The sequence below is a fragment of the Dendropsophus ebraccatus genome, chromosome 3 (genome assembly GCF_027789765.1).
Source record: "Dendropsophus ebraccatus isolate aDenEbr1 chromosome 3, aDenEbr1.pat, whole genome shotgun sequence".
In the NCBI taxonomy this organism is placed as follows: domain Eukaryota; kingdom Metazoa; phylum Chordata; class Amphibia; order Anura; family Hylidae; genus Dendropsophus; species Dendropsophus ebraccatus.
The window spans coordinates 98,979,090-98,993,809 of NC_091456.1; the positions used below are offsets into that span (position 1 = coordinate 98,979,090).

Sequence of the window (14,720 nt, forward strand, 5' to 3'; positions counted from 1 at the left end):
CTGGGCTCAGAAGGAAGGGAGCGCCAATTAGCTTTTCCAATGCAGATTTTGCTGAAGAAGTTTGAGCGCCAGGTGCGTTTGCAGTGCCCCTGTAGTGTCAGCAGAGAGAAAAAAACCCCATAAGTCACCCCATTTTGGAAAGTGCACCCCTCAAAAAATTCATCTTGGTGTGTGGTGACCATTTTGACCCCACAGGTATTACAGGAAAGTATTCAAAAGACAGTAAAAATGAAAAACTCGAATTCTTCCAATATTATGTTCTTTTAGTTTGAAATTTCTCAATTTTATGAGGAACAAGAGAAAAAAAAAAGTACCCCAAAATTTGTAACGCAGGTTCTCCTGAGTGAAAAGGTACCTCATATGTGGGCATGGGCACACAGGAGGGCTCAGAAGGAAAGAAGCGCCAATTAGCTTTTTCAATGCAGATTTTGCTGAAGAAGTTTCCGAGCGCCAGGTGCGTTTGCAGTGCCCCTGTAGTGCCAGCAGAGTAAAATCTCCCAATAAGTCACTCCATTTTGGAAAGTACACCCCTCAGAGAATTCATTTTAGGGTGTGGTGAGCATTTTGACCCCACAGGTATTAGAGGAAAGTATTCAAAGTTAAGACAGTAAAAATGAAAAACTCAAATTTTTCCAATAATATGTTCCTTTAGTTTGAAATTTCTCAATTTCACGAGGAACAGGAGAGAAATGTCACCCCAATATATGTAACGCAGGTTCTACTGAGTAGAACGGTACCCTATATGTGGGCATATACCACTGCATGGGCACACAGCTGGGCTCAGAAGGGAAGGAGCGCCAATCAGCATTTTCAGTGCAGATTTTTCTGAAGAAGTTTCTGAGCGCCAGGTGCGTTTGCAGTGCCCATGTAGTGTCAGCAGAATAGATTCCCCCCAAAAGTCACCCCATTTTGGAAAGTGCACCCCTCAAAGAATTCATCTTGGGGTGTGGTGACCATTTTTACCCCACAGGTATTAGAGGAAAGTATTCAAAATTGGCCAGTAAAAATGAAAAATTCGAATTTTTCCAATAATATGTTGGTTTAGTTTGAAATTTCTCAATTTGACGAGGAACAGGAGAGAAAACATACCCCTAAATCTGTAACGCAGGTTCTTCTGAGTAAAACGGTACCTCATATGTGGGCATAAACCACTGTATGGGCACACAGCAGGGCTCAGAAGGGAAGGAGCGCCAATTTACAGGAGCAAAACCGCAGCTAGTAATGGTTATTAGAATAGTGCAGTTACTAAAATAAAAAAAAAATAAAAAATGAGATTACAGGTAATGTGGGGTGGTTACGGACAGTCTGGGGTGGTTATGGGCAACCTGAGGTGGTTACGGACAACATGGGGTGGTCACGGGCAACCTGCTGTGGTTACGGGCAACGTGGGGTGGTTATGGGCAATGTGCGGTGGTTACAGACAATCTGGGGTGGTTACGGATAAACTGAAGTTCTTATAGGCAATCTGGGGTGGGTACCTGTAATCTGGCATGGGCACCGTAATCTGGCATGGGCACCGCAATCTGGAGGGGGTCATTGGCAATTTGGGGTGGTCAGAGGCGCCGTGGCGTGGTCAGAGGCAAGGTGCGGTGGTCAGAGGCATCGTGGCGTGGTCACGTGCAATCTAGGGGGTTACATGTAATCTGGCATGATTATGGGCACCTGGGGGGATTATGTGCAACCTGGAAGGGTTACAGACAATCTGGGATTGTTACTGTTAAACTGAAGTGCTTATAAGTAATCTGGGGTGGGTACATGTAATTTGGGGTGGTTATGGGCAATCTGGGGGGGGGTTAGGGGTAATTTGGGAGTAAACTGCAATTATTACTATAATAAAAAGTGTGTGTTTTATTTGTTTTGTATGTCACTTTTTGTACTTTATACATTCATTTTCACTGTATTACTATGATTACTGTGATATTTTCTATCAAAGTAATCATAGTTCAGTGACAGAGACCAAATTGGTCTCTATCACTTTAAATTTTCAGAGTTGGCTGGTTGTGGAGCGCATGCACACTTCATAACCAGCCAGGACGCCGAGGAGGAAGGAGCTCCAGGATCAAGTAACGTATATGTGGAAGGGGGGGGGGGGGGGAGACTTTGGGGGGACGGACACATCACTTTTTATCCCCTGTCACCAATCATTTATGGTAACAGGGGATAAAAAGTGCCGGGATGCACGTGGCACAAGCGATCAGCGGTATATAGTATATGGCCTGGCCTCTGTGAAGAAGGAGCTGCAGGGGAGAGAACATTGAACTCCATCGCCGCCTTTTGAATCTTCTGACCCACACCGCCGGAAGTCATAGTTACGTCGTGTCCCGTACACCTTCAAACGGCGTCATAAAGAAGGGCTGCTCAGATGCACGTACCGGAGGTGGTGCAGGCAGTGTGCTTCAGGAGCTCTTTGTAGCGAGAACACAACAAAAGCATCCCCAGAACACCCACCTGGCCATGGCGTGTGCAGAACCCCAGGGAGCCTCTGTATAAAGAGGTGCTGCCATGAATGTAGCACGACGTACTGGGGAAAAAGGAGGCCACACAGACCCAGATTGACCCACTCGACCACTACAGTCCGTGCCAGAGCAGCACACTTCTGGTCCAGCAGGCGGCGCGTGATGATATGACGTCATCACGCGTGGCCCGCAAGAGAAGGGAGACGTGCGCTGCTCAGGCTGAGAGGAGCTGGCAGTTACAGCATCCTCCTCTGTGTCAGGCAGCCGCGGCACTCAGTTATAATGTGCATGACGCAGCCGGACACAGAAGGATGGTGTGTGCAGTGTCCACAAGTCTGCGGGGGGGGATGCGGCCCGCAGGTTCCTGAGATACATTGACATTTTCAAAGCTTCGTGAACTGCTTTTAGTTCTTTGAAATTCAAGAAAAAAGATGACAAGATGACAAAGATCAACAGGCCACTGATCCCAAAAGTGACGGTCAAGGATTTGAGCTCCACATCCCAAAGCACTTGTGTCCGTAGCCAGGAAGATGACAGGATCCGGGATCCAAGGAACACCTTTCCTCAGGTTCTCCACCAACTCAGGAAGATCTTCGCTAAAGCTGAAATCCTCATCTTCTTTTCTAAATATAGAGGAGACCTGTCCCAAACTGCCAATATGCGGTCTTGAAGAGGACAAGAATGTAAATGGTTTTATGGCACTGCAGAAATACACAATGCCATTGTCCCCATGAACAACATAACCTGCCCCATGGAAGATGATGTCTTCTTCTGGAAGTTTACCATCTTTGACATTACTACAGAAATCTTCTCTGGCGGGAATGTTTCCTGATGAGCGGAGTCTAACAACTTTCCCAGAAAGCGTGGCTCCAGGTCTGATTTTGAAAAAATTATCCTACCCAACCTTTGGAGGAACTGGAAAGTTTGATTCACTTGCTGATGGTGTCTGCAATAAGTAGGTAATCAAGGTATGGCACCAGAAGGATATTTGTCTTAGCCACACCATGAGCTCCATTCATGATCTTCTTAACCCTTAGGGGACACAGCCAGTTTTCATTTTTGCGTTTTCGTTTTTCCCTCCTCGTGTATATAAGGCCATAGCGCCTGCATTTTTCCACCTAGAGACCCAAGTGAGCCCTTATTTTTTGCGCAACTAATTGTACTTTGCTATGGCAGATGTAATTTTTGCCTAAAATGTGCCGGGAAACCAGAAAAAAATTCAAAGTGTGGTGAAATTGAAAAAAAAAACGCATTTCTTTTATTTGGGGGAAATGTGTTTTTACGCCATTCACCCTGGGGTAAAACTGACTTGTTATGCATGTTCCTCAAGTTGTTACGATTAAAACGATATGTAACATGTATAACTTATATTGTATCTGATGGCCTGTAAAAAATTCAAACCGTTGTTAACAAATATACGTCACTTAAAATGGCTCCATTCCCAGGCTTATAGCGCTTTTATCCTTTGGTCTATGGGGCTGTGTTAGGTATCATTTTTTGCGCCATGATGTGATCTTTCTATCGGTACCTTGATTGCGCATATATGGCTTTTTGATCGCTTTTTATTACAATTATTCTGGATTTGATGCGACAGAAATTGCGCAATTTTGCACTTTGGGATTTTTTTTGCGCTGACGCCGTTTACCGTGTGAGATCAGGAATGTGATTAATTAATAGTTTGGGCGATTACGTACGCGGCGATAGCAAACATGTTTGTTTATTAATTAATTAATTTATTTTTATTTATAAAATGGGGAAAGGGGGGTGATTCAGACTTTTATTAGGGGAGGGGGTTTTGTGTTATTAAAAATACATTTGTCTTTTACTTTACACATATACTAGAAGCCCCCCTGGGGGACTTCTAGTATATGTACTCTGATCTCTCATAGAGATCCATGCAGTATAGTTATACTGCATGAATCCATGAGATCGGTGTTCTATTACTTTTGGCTGCTGCAGCCAAAAGCAATAGAATGCCGAGCCGGGATCAGCGCCATTACGGAGCAGACCCCGGCCCGGGATGGATGCAGGGATCGCCCCCCCGCAATCGCGCCGCAGGGGGGCGATCCCCCCACTAGACCACCAGGTATGAATAAAAGCAAGTATTTAGAAGCAGCTGTCAACTTTGACAGCTGCTTCTAAGTACTTAATTAGCGGGCACGGCGATCGGACCGTGCCCGCTAATAGCCGCGAGCCCGGGCTACACGCGGCACCCGGGATCGCGGCAGTTCAGAGGGTGGTCGCCGCGCGACCCCCCTCTGAACTCCCATAGCGGTACGAGGACGTTCAATAACGTCCTGGTGCAGCTATGGGTTAAAGTGTCACTGTTGTGAATTTTTTTTTTGCAGAAATCAATAGTCCAGGCGATTTTAAGAAACTTTGTAATTGGGTTTATTATCCGAAAAATGCATTTTTATCATGAAAAAGCAGTTTGAAGCTCTCCCCTCTGTCTTCATTGTTCTCCTATGGAGAGAGCTAAAGAAAAGACCAAAACAGGACAACAAAGAGTTAATCTACAAATCCCTCACAGGATATCTCCTGTGACAGTCACCAGTGACCTGTCTGAGCTCGGATTACAGCTGTCACCCAGCTCTGTGCCTGTAATCCTCTGTTATCTGCTTTCTGCTGCCGGCTAACTCCCTCCTTCCTCCTCCCCCCTCCCCTCTCCCTAGAGCAGACAGGGTACGACTCCTGCAACAAGTCACAATTTTCAGATTTTTCAGAGTGGATGAAAAAGAGGAAGGAGGGGGGGACCTGGGAAAAGGCTTTTTACATGCAGATAATGGCAGATTTGGCTAATAAACCCAATTACAAAGTTTCTTAAAATCGCCTGGACTATTGATTTCTGCAAAAAAAAAAAAAAAAATACGACAGTGACTCTTTAAATAAGCGAGGAGCTAAGGTTAAACTGAAAGGGAGAGCTACAAACTTATAATGCATTATCCCCTCACCGTCCTTCATCACAAATCTTAAGAGTCTTCTGGTAATCCTGATGAATTGGCAAAATAGTGGTCCTTCAATGTTTTCATCTTGAAATGCTTGTAGGCTACCAATTAATTAAGGCTTTTAGTTTATAGTAGTCTTGGTAGTCCCATTTGATTTTGGGACCAGAACGAGGGTGGAGTAATGACCTCTCCTTAACTTGGCAGAGGGAACTGGGACTACAGTTCCTACCCGTAGCAGGTCCAAGACAATGGGAGGTTTGTCACACAGAACTTCTGCGCAATTCTATTCTGTAACCTGCGTCCAATAGACTCAAAACCAAAATTTGATGTAACTTGATGACAAATGAGAGGCTGGGCATCACTATTTGCGCTCAAAGGAGTTGAGGTTAAGCAGAAAGTCTTTCCCCTTACCTCCCTTTTGATAGTTACGACTTCCTCCTTTGCCTTTTCCTCTGTAACCTCTATTGCTTGAGGGACAAAATTATCTTGTTTCTTCTTTGTTTTTTCCTCAGAAAAACCCTTCTTATTTGAAGCTTCTTGGAGAATTTTGACAAGGATAGAACCGAAAAGGCAACTTTCCTTCAAATAGTATAGTACAAGGCTTATTTTTGGGAAGCTGTATCTCCTTGCCAGCTCCTCACAAACAGTTGGACAAAACTTTGGATTTAGCTGCCATTCTCACAGATTCTGCTGATGCCTCTGCCATAAAACCTCTTGCCATCTTGAAGGGGAAGTTCACCTCAATTTTTTTCTTTAAAATCAACTGGTGCCAGAGAGTGCCAGAGATTTGTAATTTACCAGAAAGTTTTCCAGTACTCATCAGCTGCTATATGTCCTACAGAAAGTGGTGTATTCGCTCCAGTTTTACACAGTGCTCTCTGCTGCCACGTCTGTCCATGTCAGGAACTGTCCAGAGCAGTAGCAAATCCCCATCGGAAACCTCTACTCCTTCCCAGACTGGAAAGAATATCACTTCCTACAGGATATACAGCAGCTGACAAGTACTTGAGATTTCTTTTTAACCCCTAGGTGACCCTGGACGTATATGTACGCCCAGGACGGCCTCCATGTGTTCAGAGCGGGGCCGTGCGGCGGCCACGCTACCGGGTGGCGCTCGTAGCCCGGGACCGCGACTATTAGCGGGCACGGTAATCGGATGCAGCTGTCAAAGTTGACAGCTGCATCCGATTACTTGAATGCAGCCATCCCTGATATTGTCCTGGAGGAGCGATCCACACATCTCAGTCAGGGGTCTGCGCCATAATGCCGCTGATCCCGCCTCGGCACTCGACTGTTTCCGGCTGCAGCAGCCAGAAGCAATCAAAGTGCCTATCTGATCGATCTATGCTGCATATCTATGCAGCATAGATCTCAATGAGAGATCAGTGCACTTATACTAGAAGTCCCCCAGGGGGGCTTCTAGTATAAGTGTGTAGAGAAAAAAAAAAAAAAAAGTTAATAAAAAACCCCCTCCCCTAATAAAAGTCAGAATCACCCTCCCTTTTCCCATGGTATAAATAAAAACAAACAAACATGTTTGGTATCGCCGCGTGCGTAATTGTCCAAACTATTCATTAATCACATTCTTGATCTCGCACGGTAAATGGCGTAAGCGCAAAAAAATCCCAAAGTGCAAAATTGTGCATTTTTGGTTGCATCAAATCCAGAAAAATTGTAATAAAAAGCGATCAAAAAGTCGCATATGTGCAATCAAGGTACCGATAGAAAGAACGCATCATGGCGCAAAAAAAAAAAAAATGACACCTCACACAGCCTCATAGACCAAAGGATAAAAGCGCTATAAGCCTGGGAATGGAGCTGGACTCTCCGTCATTCTCTGAGCGTTGGACTCTCAGCGCGCGTGCCGGGCTGCAGCAGCTGATATCTCAGTGACCCGACTGGATCCAGAAGCGGGACTCGGCGGGATCAGGTGAGTATAGGGGGCTGTAGCGGAAGGTCGGGAGCCTGTCACCCCGGCACGGGGGGGGGGGGGGGTGACAGGTTCCCTTTAACAATGGTTTGAATTTTTTTACAGGCCATCAGATACAATAAAAGTTATACATGTTACATATTGTTGTAATCGTAACGACTTGAGGAACATATATAAAAAAGTCAGTTTTACCCCAGGGCGAACGGCGTAAAAACGAAAAAACCCCAAATAAAAGAAATGCAGGGTTTTTTTTTTCAATTTCACCACACATTGAATTTTTTCCTGGTTTCGCAGTGTACTTTATGAAAAAATTCAGCCTGTCATTGCAAAGTACAATTAGTGGCACAAAAAATAAGGGCTCATGTGGGTTTCTAGGTGAAAAAATGCAAGTGCTATGGCCTTTTAAGCACAAGGAGGGAAAAACGAAAACGCAAAAATTTAAATTGGCCCGGTCCTCTAAGGGTTAATAGTAAATCTATTTACTAATTTTAATAAGTAAATCTCTAGCACCAGTTGATTTGAAAGAAAAAATTTTGGGTGAACTACCCCTTTAAGCATAGGAATAGTAGCAAGGATCTTTTCTCAGTGTCTTTTAGATTCTAAATGATTCTCCAGCTGCCCCAACCAGACAGAGAATAAAGAGAATCTGTTTGGTCAAAAGTAAAGAAGAACTTAGCAACTTCTTCCTCCTATACATTCGAAGACAATTCACCCTCTTCAACAGACACTACCCCATCTGAATCCTGTAACTGTGGCCTTATAGGCAGTGGAATAGGAGCAGAAGGAGGATTAGGTGATAAAGAAGACATGGCTGTGTGATCAGAAGATGCATATCCTCATAAACTGAAGGTTTTTGAGGCTTTTCTTGATACATAACATACAGTATTTGCATAACAGTTTCTCAGAATCAGAAATTTAGCACAGACAGCAAAATCTCTCTTAGGTTTTTCTTTGATGAAAATAAGGTAGCCACAAGTGTAGAAACAAATGCATAGAAAGTACTTCCGGCAACAGTGTACAGCCTCTTTAGGATGCCGGAAGCTCCCACCAATGACGTCACAATCCTACATGGGAACTGAAAAAACACTGAGGTGGACTTGGGGAGGGAGCCTTTTAACATCTCTGTGCTCCTGTTTCTCTGTAGGGTCAAAGGGCACTCTCTCTGTGTTGCTGTCATGACGGTAATAAGTAAATTTTACATACGTCCTCACTATTGGAGGTACCACACCTTCAAATCAATTCAAGAGGTTATCCAGGATAATAAAAACATAGTTTTCTCCAAAATAGCGCCAAGCCTGCCCTAAGATTGTATGTAGGATTACAACTTTGATCCATTCACTTCAATGGCCCTGAACTGCAATACCATATATAGGGAGAAGGATCAGAGCGGCACTCCGTGCAAGCTGGTGGTGCACGAGGAAAGGAGCGTAGTCCCAAAGTAGTATATCATATGGAAATCCCGGCACTCACCATATTCATCTCATAATTTTATTTGGTTCAAAACCGTAACAGTGTGAAACAGCAGAACGCGTTTCGGCTGTTTCACACTGTTACGGTTTTGAACCAAATAAAATTATAAGATGAATATGGTGAGTGCCGGGATTTCCATTTGATATACCATATATAGGGACTGAAAACAAGAGTGGCACAGTTTCTAGAAGAAGTAAACTATGGGGCACATTTATCAAACATACGTCCCAGTCGTATCAGTGTCAGTCGCCATGGTAAAGAGCAGATTTCTGCCTTTTCCATTGCGTATACCAGGTGCAAGCCCGCTCAACTGATGTTGAGCCAGAGTTACCCATCTGTAGACACTGGTTCCTTGCAGCTCATCAATAGGTAGCAGTAAGTCAGGATTTTGGCACAATTGCATCCAAAATGCAATGTGAACACAGCCTTAATATTTTTTACCATAAAAAAAAAAAAAAAATACACAGATGAACACATTAATGCTTGGCTGAGCTGGATGTTCATATACAAACAGATGAGGATAGTAGCTGTCAATTAAACACATGGGCCCGTTCACATGAATGCTTCACTCAGCCAGACAGCTCTGTTGGCAGATAATATCTCTGAGAACAAAAGGACAGGGTAACTAAAACCATATATGTCATAGCCTTTTTCCCAAAGATCATCTGTTAGGGGAGAGGTGGGGAACATTTCTATTAGACAGTCAGATGATTTTGTTAAAGTGGCTGTCCAGCAAAAATCTTTTTCTTTCAAATCAACTGATCTCATAAAGTTATATAGATTTGTAATTTATTTCTATTAAAAAAATCTCAAGTCTTCCCATACTTTTTAGCCACTGTATGTCATGCAGGAAATGTTTTATTTTCAATCTGACAGTGCTCTCTGCTGACATTTCTGGCCGAGACAGGAACTCTGTCTCGGTGTTCTATGAATCCCCATTGAAAACCTCTCCTGCTCTGGGCAGTTCCTGTCCGTGCCAGAGATGTCAGCAGAGAGCACTGTGTCAGACTTAAAATAAGACATTTTCTGCATGACATACAGCAGCTGATAAGTATGGGAAGACTTACAATTTTTTAACAGAAGTAAATTACAAATCTAAATAACTTTCCAACAACAGTTGGTTTGAAAGAAAAAGCTTTTCGCTGGACAACCCCTTTAAAACAGTCAGGTTTGGACACTTTTTTTTTTTTTAAAACGTATATAAGGGGAACGCATTTGTTTTCACATCAGACATATTACTGTGCAGGGTCTGGTGTAAAGGAGACATCAACAAAGCAAGCTCTGACCCAACCTTCAGCCAGTGAGGAATTCTGAGAGATCACTCACAAATGGGCTATTAATAAGGTCTGTAAATCATGCTCAGTAGATTTCCTGTAGATTTTATAAATATATAAAACGATAAAAAAGTGTTCGTAGACAATTAAAAAAAAACCCTATCTAATCGGTAAAACAGGATATGCACATACAGTAGGTTTAGAACGGAAGCGGAGGATAAGCTATGATCAGAGTGTGAGGACCAGTTGTGTGTCACCCCTCTAGTGCAAGGTACGGTATTATTACTCACTGTGTCCAGGTGTATGTGTAGATTTCTCCTCAACATCCTCCTCTGACTGGGAAGGAAGAATCACACTGCAAGAAGACACCAAAGGCTTAGATTTCACTCACCAGCAGCTGCTACAGGAAACTAGGCAGTGTGAAACCTAGCAGCAAGTGCGGTCATTGTAAAAGAAAAAAATAGTAATCTTCATGTAAAAAAATCATGCGCACATGAGCCCAATACTACTGCAGGTTATACACTGTTATACAACAGTGTGAATACAGATAGGGAGACACAGGGGGAGGCATGTATATATGGATACAGAAGAAATACTGTACTTTTCTCAGGCACTGCTAACACTCACACCAATCTCCAAAGACACGTCATATGTGCAACAGAAGCAACTTTATTCAAGGGAATTCTATAAAGCAAACTAGGCAATGAATTTGTATGCCAATTTGCTCGAATAAAGTTGTTCCCGTTGCACATACAAAGTTTCTGTGGAGTTAGAAATGAGTGTTGACAGAGGTAGCTAGAATAAATGGCAGATTTTCCTTGATATGGTCTGGGACTGCATTTCTAGATCCGAGGCAAAGCAGTAGCAACTCAGCAATCGCAGACTTAGCAACGGGGATGATATGTGTCTGAGGGCCCTATTACACAGAGCGATTATCTACCGAATGTAATAAAGACAACAATCATTGGCTGATTGTGTCTTTAGGTCCAGACCACAAATCATCAGCCATCGACTTGTAGTCCCCGGATCGCTTATATCAGCTCTACAGAGAACTGATATTTACTACTATTTGCTCTCTGAAAATGGCGGTGTTCACTCAGTAACAGTATAGTAAAATTGAGTCACTATATGATAGCAATAATTATTGTGCTTGAATTATTTGGGCCTTATCTGTAGTGGTATTATAGTGCATTTTGTATATGAGTGGGAATCTGTGTTGAGGTTTGTGCCCATAGCAAACGCTGCTGAAAGCGCTAGGCATAACACACAGCACTCTGCTGCTTTCTGAACATCACTGTATTGATATTTCGACAATCAACGATCTCAAGTGAGCGACCTGAAATTGTTCACCTAATTATGCAGAACTTATGATCGTTCTTGCGGTCATCTTGTTGTCGATATTGCTTTCCTCACTACTGCGAACGACGTCTTATTCCATGCGAACGATTTGTGAACGATAAAAATAGGCCAAACTATCAAACCACTAATGATTTCTTGTTGGTCGTTTAATCGTTGTCTGCTATTACTCTAATCGTCCCGTGCAAAAAGGCCCTAAGACTCCTATATGGAGGAAAAAGCTGCCTTAAAGGGACAACTCTTTGCCTAAGTGGTGTTAAGAGCTATTTCCATATCCTTTCTTTCTAGAATTAATGACATTTAGGGGGAGACTTATCAAACTGGTGTAAAGTAGAATTGTCTTAGTTGCCCCTAGCAACCAATCAGATTCCACCTTTCATTTTTTTTAAAATCTGTGAGGAATGAAAGGTGGAATTTGATTGGTTGCTAGGGGCAAACTACGACAATTCTACTTTACACCAGTTCAATAAATCTCCCCCAGGAAATGTTTACACAGCCTATAATCTGCAGGGTGTAATCAGCTTCACAAAATCTGCACCCAATGCTGTGATGTGAAATGCGATAGCCGGTGATTAACCTCTTAGGGACATATGACGTACCGGAACGTCATATGTCCCTAAGGGGTGTTCAGAGCGGGGCCACGCGGCAACCCCGCTCTGAACCGCCGCGATCCCGGGTGACGCGTGTAGCCCGGGACCGCAGCTATTAGCGGGTCTGACGTTGTCCCGGAGGAGCGATCTTCGTGTGTGGTGCCAGCCGGGGTCCGCTCCAAGATGGCACCGCCCTGGCTCGGCACTCGTTTGTTTTCGGCTGCAGCAGCCAAAAGCAAGTGAGTGCCGATCTCATTGATCTTTGCTGTGTTACTATACAGCAAAGATCTCAATGAGAGATCAAAGTGTATATACTGGAAGTCCCCTAGGGGGGCTTCTAGTATATGTGTAAAAAAAAAAAAAAAAAAAAAGTATTATTAGTAAAAAGCCCTCTCCCCTAATAAAAGTCTGAATCACCCCCCTTTTCCCATGTTTTAAATAAAAGTAAATAAATAAATATGTTTGCTATCGCCACGTGCATAATCGCCCAAACTATTAATCACATTCCTGATCTCGCACGGTAAACTGCGTAAGGGCAAAAAAAATCCCAAAGAGCGCATTTTTGGTCGCATTAAATCCAGAAAAAAATGTAATAAAAAGAGATCAAAGAGTCGTATATGCGCAATCAAGGTACTGATAGAAAGTAAACATCATGGCGCAAAAAATGACACCTCACACAGCCCTATAGACCAAAGGATAAAAGCGCTATAAGCCTGGGAATGGAGCGATTTTAAGGAACGTATATTTGTTAACAATGGTTTGAATTTTTTACAGGCCATCAGATACAATATTAAGTTATACATGATATATATTGTTTTAATCGTAACGACTTGAGGAACATGCATAACAAGTCAGATTTACCCCAGGGCAAATGGCGTACAAACAAATACCCCCCAAATAAAAGAAATGGGTTTTTTTTCAATTTCACCACACTTTGAATTTTTTTTCTAGTTTCGCAGTATACTTTATGCAAAAATTCAGCTGTCATTGCAAAGTACAATTAGTGACGCAAAAAATAAGGGCTCATGTGGGTTTCTAGGTGGAAAAATGCAACTGCTATGGCCTTTTAAGCACAAGGAGGAAAAAACGAAAACGCAAAAAACGAAAATTGGCACTGTCCTTAAAGGGTTAAAAGTAGAACGAACTCAAAACTCACAGATTTCACACTGAATTATACCTGCAGATCTCCCTGCATGAAGTCAGCAGCATATATGCTACGGGTGGACATAACCCCACATCAGACATGTTACGGGTAAATATACTCTCACCACAGATATGCTACAGGTGGACATGCCATCCTGGAGATGAGCGAACCTGGAGCATGCTCAAGTCCAAGCTGCTGAAGTTGGATAAAGCCCTAAGGTTATGTGGAAAACATGGATATAGTCATTGGCTGTATCCATGTTTTCCAGACAACCTTAGAGCTTTATCCAAGTGCAGCAGCCCCAGCTAATCAAATACCGAACGTTCGGGTTCAGATGGACTCGAACCAGATTCGCTCATCTCTTAGAGCAGATTTCTCAACCGCAATTACAAATATCTTGTAGTACTGTATAGAAAAACTCTAACCTGACACCGGTCACCCAGGGGATTGTACAGTATCACCCATTATGCCCACCATCCAGGGTCAGCTCTGGCAGGAGTCCACAATGACCCTAGGATTATGTCCTCTTTTATGTGAGAGGAAGCCAGGGTAGCCAGCAAGCCTATGCAGACACTGGCAGTATATACAAGCTCGACATAAAGGCCACAGTTCACAACTAGGACCCTGGCACTGAAAGACATCAGCAATCATCACCGTGCCACCCCATGCCATGTATAACAAAGAACCCACACATCTCAGGCCTCCTACCACAGGTGATGTGCAGTATTGGCCTCTCTCAATAGCAATAAGAAGGACAACATGTCACACAGATCACCTGGAGGGTGTCAGCCTTCTGTGCCGCCTGCTGTGATGGTGGTGAGGGGGAGGCTGGCATGAAGGCTGCCTACACTGCTGCATGAGCGAGTCACATGGCTGCTGAGCCCATATCACCACAGAACATGCCAGCTCCATCCAACTCCACTGAATACTGAGCCTGCCCCAAGAAGCCATTACTGGGTATGCATCCATGAGACACAGGCAGTGCAGGATGCTGCCGGAGCCCTCGCCTCTGTACACACACACACACACCTCATAGAATACAACAGCAGCGCCACATTCCTCCACCTGCACATACAGCCGCTATCTTGTACTTACCACAGCCCCACACAAGCCTCGGCTGCACTATGACAGACTCACCTGCCGACAAGTACAGGCCTCTGGACTCCCGCTGCCCCCTCAGGTGCCGCATCACCCCTCCCCTCGCCCAGGGCAACCACCCGAACCGCTATGCCAGCACGCCACTCTCATTTGCCGGCAGACTCTGTGGACCCGCCCCCTTACAGCTATCGCCAATAACGTCACAGCTCCGTTACTTGCATCTCACTGATAAGCAAAGCCACGCCTTCCTTCTGGCTCATTGGTGGATGGACCTGTCAGTCTTTTTGAAGGGTGGGTGTAATTGCTGCTTAGGATTGGCTCTAGGAGTAGAGTGTACCAGTTGATGTTTGCGTGAGCGGTGGAATGTGCAGGTTGTTGTCAGTGCAGTGTATGGCCGCTGCTCCAGGACAAGGGATGCAGTTATTACATCTTTCTCTTTCCTTCTGCCCTGTGCACA

At 44.0% G+C, this 14,720-nt stretch overlaps 1 protein-coding gene across 5 annotated transcripts in view; it reads right to left on the reverse strand.

The window, feature by feature from the left end:
• The window catches only part of LOC138785888 (F-BAR domain only protein 1-like), a 94,798-nt gene extending 80,372 nt beyond the window's left edge, over window positions 1–14,426 (reverse strand). For 2 of the 5 annotated variants that reach the window (XM_069962324.1, XM_069962326.1), the window contains exons 1-2: window positions 14,303–14,426; window positions 10,366–10,430 (exon numbers count right to left, since the gene is read on the reverse strand). In XM_069962324.1, the coding sequence (XP_069818425.1) occupies window positions 10,366–10,401 (36 nt within the window). In that variant the 5' untranslated portion in view covers window positions 10,402–10,430; window positions 14,303–14,426. Of the gene's footprint in view, window positions 1–10,365; window positions 10,431–14,260 lie in introns of all 5 variants that reach the window. The other 3 variants (XM_069962329.1, XM_069962327.1, XM_069962325.1) reach the window with 2 other exon arrangements.
• Between the last annotated feature and the right edge of the window lie 294 nt (window positions 14,427–14,720).